At 52.6% G+C, this 4,036-nt stretch overlaps 1 protein-coding gene across 1 annotated transcript in view; it reads right to left on the bottom strand.

Annotated features, from left to right (window-relative positions):
* Positions 1 to 387: 387 nt before the first annotated feature.
* The window catches only part of LOC145340450 (uncharacterized), a gene marked incomplete at its 3' end in the record, with an annotated part of 31,602 nt that continues 27,953 nt past the window's right edge, over positions 388 to 4,036 (bottom strand). The window contains exon 6 of the mRNA XM_080184916.1: positions 388 to 490. Within this exon, the coding sequence (XP_080041042.1) occupies positions 388 to 490 (103 nt within the window). The remainder of the gene's footprint in view (positions 491 to 4,036) is intronic.

Below are 4,036 nucleotides of genomic sequence, written 5' to 3'. Positions count from 1 at the left end.
TGGCCAATCCACCCTAACCTGCACATCTTTGGACACTAAGGGACAATTTAACACGGCCAATCCACCCTAACCTGCACATCTTTGGACACTAAGGGACAATTTAGCATGGCCAATCCACCCTAACCTACACATCTTTGGACTGTGGGAGGGAACCAGATCATCTGGAGGAAACCCACGCAGACATGGGGAGAATGTGCAGACTCCGCACAGACAGTGACCCGAGCCGGGAATCGAACCCAGGTCCCTGGAGCTGTAAGGCAGCAGTGTAACCCACTGTGCAGTCCCCAGTGTGAGGGTAGAGTGTGCGGATGAGGGGGAAGCGTGAGTCTACGGGGAGGTTCCAATGTACCCATTCCAGCCAGCGCCCCTCCGCACATATACACTCACCTTCAGTGAACGGTTCCCACTCGTAGTAACGGCCCATGAACTGGCGACGGTTGAATGCGGCGCACTGGGCCCTCCGAGGGTCGGCACTGCCTGAGGAACAACTCTGCAACGAGAGAGGAGGATGAAAAGCTGGTCAGAACCAAAGTCATCAGGTAACAGGTCGGAAAGACCTCTCACATTGTCGGGCGTGGGAGGGCTAGCTTCATTTCACCAAAAAGCCTTCCCTAGTGCCACTTTGTCCAGAGTCTTTCTGAAGTCCATATCCACAGCATCCACCGCAATTCCTTTCCTTTCCTCAGGAGGTGAACAATCTGATTGAGATGGGGGTTTAAAAGAATTAAAGAATGGGTCGATGGAGGGAAACTATTTCCCCTGGTGAGTGGGGGTGGGGGGGGAATGGAGAGAGTCCAGAACAAGTCAGGGAGGAGGGGTGGAGGAGGAGAACCTTAAAATGAGAGTTCGGTGGGGGGGGAGGAATGGCAGTAAGTACTTCCTCACTCTCGGGGGGGAGGGGGAAGGAAACTCTCTCCCCACTTAAGAACTCTTGAGGCTGGAGTGAGAGGGGAGTCAACGTGAAACTGAGATGGATGGATCTGTTTTGGCACGAGGGAATTCAGGGTGACAGAATCGAGGGGCTGAATGGCCTCCGGTATATCCCACGCAACACACGTGATGTCTGTGGACAGTTGGCTGGGATTCGGAAGAGTGTATTAGCCTGGGATACGGGGAAACAATTATTCTGCTGGGGAAGGTGTTGGAAAAGGAAGTGCGGCGGATGCTGTGGATATGGACTTCAGAAAGACACTGGACAGAGTGGCACAGGGGAGGCCTTTTGGGTGAAATGAAGATACACCTCCCCATACAGATGTAGCTCGGGGCGATTCAGATTAGAATAAAACACGGTGTCCGCAAGGGGTCTGGGTTGATAAGACCCGTGCATTTCTATGGCACCTTTCCCAACCTTGGGTTGTCCCAAACATTTTGTGCGAGCATGGCGAACTCCCGCAAAATGGAACACTGGCTCCAGGAGAGGCTGGGACGCAGCGGTAACGGTCAGGAGACCTGGGAGTTCAAACAGTGAAGTTTCCATTCAATTAAAAAAAATCCAGAATCAAAAGTCAGACCCCACTTGGAGTACTGTGCTCAGTTCTGGTCGCCTCACTACAGGAAGGATGTGGAAGCTATTGAGGGGGTGCAGAGGAGATTTACAAGGATGTCGCCAGGATTGGGAGGCATGCCTGATGAGGATAGGTTGAGGGAGCTCGGTCTCTTCTCCCTGGAGAGACTAAGGTTGAGAGGCGACCTGATAGAGGTTTATAAAATGTTGAGAGGAATAGATAGGGGTGGATTCTCAGGGGCTATTTCCCAGGGCTGAAATGGTCGCTACGATTTAAGGTGCTGGGGAGCAGGTACAGAGGAGATGTCAGGGGTAAGTTTTTCACTCAGAGGGTGGTGAGTGAGTGGAATCGACTGCCGTCGGTGGTGGTGGAGGCGAACTCGCTGGGGTCTTTCAAGAGACTTCTGGATGAGTACATGGGATTTAATGGGATTGGGAGTTACAGATAGTTCTATGACCTGGTAGGTAGGGATATGATCGGTGCAACTTGTGGGCCGAAGGGCCTGTTTGTGCTGTAGTGTTCTAAAAACCTACAAGGCTGACCACAAAACCATTCTCGCTTGTCAGGAAAAACCCCATCTTGGTTCACTCACTTCCTTCAGGGGAAGGAATCTGCTGCCTTTACCCAGTCTGGTCTACAGGGTAGAAATGACGCGGTTTAGGGTAAAAGGGGAGAGGTTTAAAGGAGATGTGAGGGGCAAGTTTTTTTTTGCACAGAGGGTGATAAGAGATCACCAGAGATGAGGAAGTAAATACAAATGTTGAAGAGATGTCTTAACAGATCCACAGTGCCAGGGACTCGGGTTCAATTCCCGGCTCGGGTCACTGTCTGTGCAGAGTCTGCACATTCTCCCCGTGTCTGCGTGGGTTTCCTCCCACAGTCTGAAAGGCGTGCTGGTTAGGGTGCATTGACCCAAACAGGCACCGGAGTGTGGCGACTGGGGAATTTTCACAGTAACTTCATTGCAGTGTTAATGTAAGCCTACTACATAAATAAACTTTAACATAAATAATTTAGCATGGCCAATCCCCCTAACCTGCACATCTTTGGACACTAAGGGGCAATTTAGCATGGCCAATCCACCCTAACCTACACATCTTTGGACACTCAGGGACAATTTAGCATGGCCAATCCACCCTAACCTGCGCATCTTTGGACAGTAAGGGACAATTTAGCATGGCCAATCCACCCTAACCTGCACATCTTTGGACACTAAGGGACATTTAGCATGGCCAATCACCTAACCCGCACATCTTTGGACACTAAGGGGCAATTAGCATGGCCAATCCACCCTAACCCACACATCTTTGGACACTCAGGGACAATTTAGCATGGCCAATCCACCCTAACCTACACATCTTTCAGACTCTGGGAGGAAACCGGAGCACCCGGAGGAAACCCACGCAGGCATGGGGACATGCAGACTCCACACAGACAGTGACCCGAGCTGGGAATCGAACCCGGATCCCTGGCGCTGTGAGGGCTGCAGTGCTAACCCACTGTGCCACCCTCACCCCCAACCCCAACGTAAGCCTATTGGCAACACTGAGAAAAAATAACTTTTAAGTGTTGACAGCCTGGAGATGGGGAGGGAGGGAGGGGGCGGGAGTTAGATTGGGCACGGCACGGAGGGTGGATCGGACATGCCAAGGGGCGTTCCGACAGCTGCGAGGAGGTCAACCGGGCAAAATAGTTTCCCTTCTCTCTCGGGGGGAATGAGCGCGGTCAGGAGGCGGATGAATCCCGTGCCAACACAAACCAGGAGAGGATTTGTTTGAGGGAGACAGAGGGCTGTTTGTGTGAATGAGCTGCAGAAATCTCACTGGAGGATTTAATCCTGGGGAAAAGTGAACCAGGCCAGAGAGCGATTAAAGAGAGAGTGAGAGAGAGAGCGGGGGAAAGAGAGAGAGAGAGGGGGCAGAGAGAGAGGGGGAAAGAGAGAGAGAGAGAGAGAGAGTGGGGGAAAGAGAGGGGGGGGAGAGAGGGGGGGGAAGAGAGAGAGAGAGAGCGCGCGGGGGAAAGAGAGAGAGAGGGGGCAGAGAGAGAGAGAGAGAGCGGGGGAAAGAGAGAGAGAGGGGGCTAAAGAAAGAGAGAGAGAGAGAGGGGGGTAAAGAAAGAGAGAGAGAGAGAGAGAGAGGAGAGAGAGAGAGGGGGGAAAGAAAGAGAGAGGGGGAAAGAAAGAGAGAGAGAGAAAGAGAGAGAGAGAGAAAGAGAGAGAGAGGGGGAAAGAAAGAGAGAGAGAGTGGGGGAAAGGGGGGGGGAAGAGAGAGAGAGAGAGCGCGGGGGAAAGAGAGAGAGAGGGGGCAGAGAGAGAGAGAGAGCGGGGGAAAGGGGGGGGGTAAAGAAAGAGAGAGAGAGAGGGAGAGAGAGGGGGGAAAAAGAGAGAGAGAAAGAGAGAGAGAGAGAGAAAGGGGGGGGGAAGAAAGAGAGAGAGAGAGGGGGAAAGAAAGAGAGAGAGAGAGAGAGAGGGGGGGGAAAGAAAGAGAGAGAGAGAGGGGGAAAGAGAGACAGAGAGAGTGAGTGGGGGAAAG

Source organism: Carcharhinus amblyrhynchos, unplaced genomic scaffold (genome assembly GCF_965287045.1).
Source record: "Carcharhinus amblyrhynchos unplaced genomic scaffold, sCarAmb.v2.hapA chromosome_1033, whole genome shotgun sequence".
Lineage (NCBI taxonomy): Eukaryota > Metazoa > Chordata > Chondrichthyes > Carcharhiniformes > Carcharhinidae > Carcharhinus > Carcharhinus amblyrhynchos.
The sequence above is the reverse complement of the archived record's forward strand: the minus strand, read 5'-3'. Positions and strand labels throughout refer to the sequence as shown.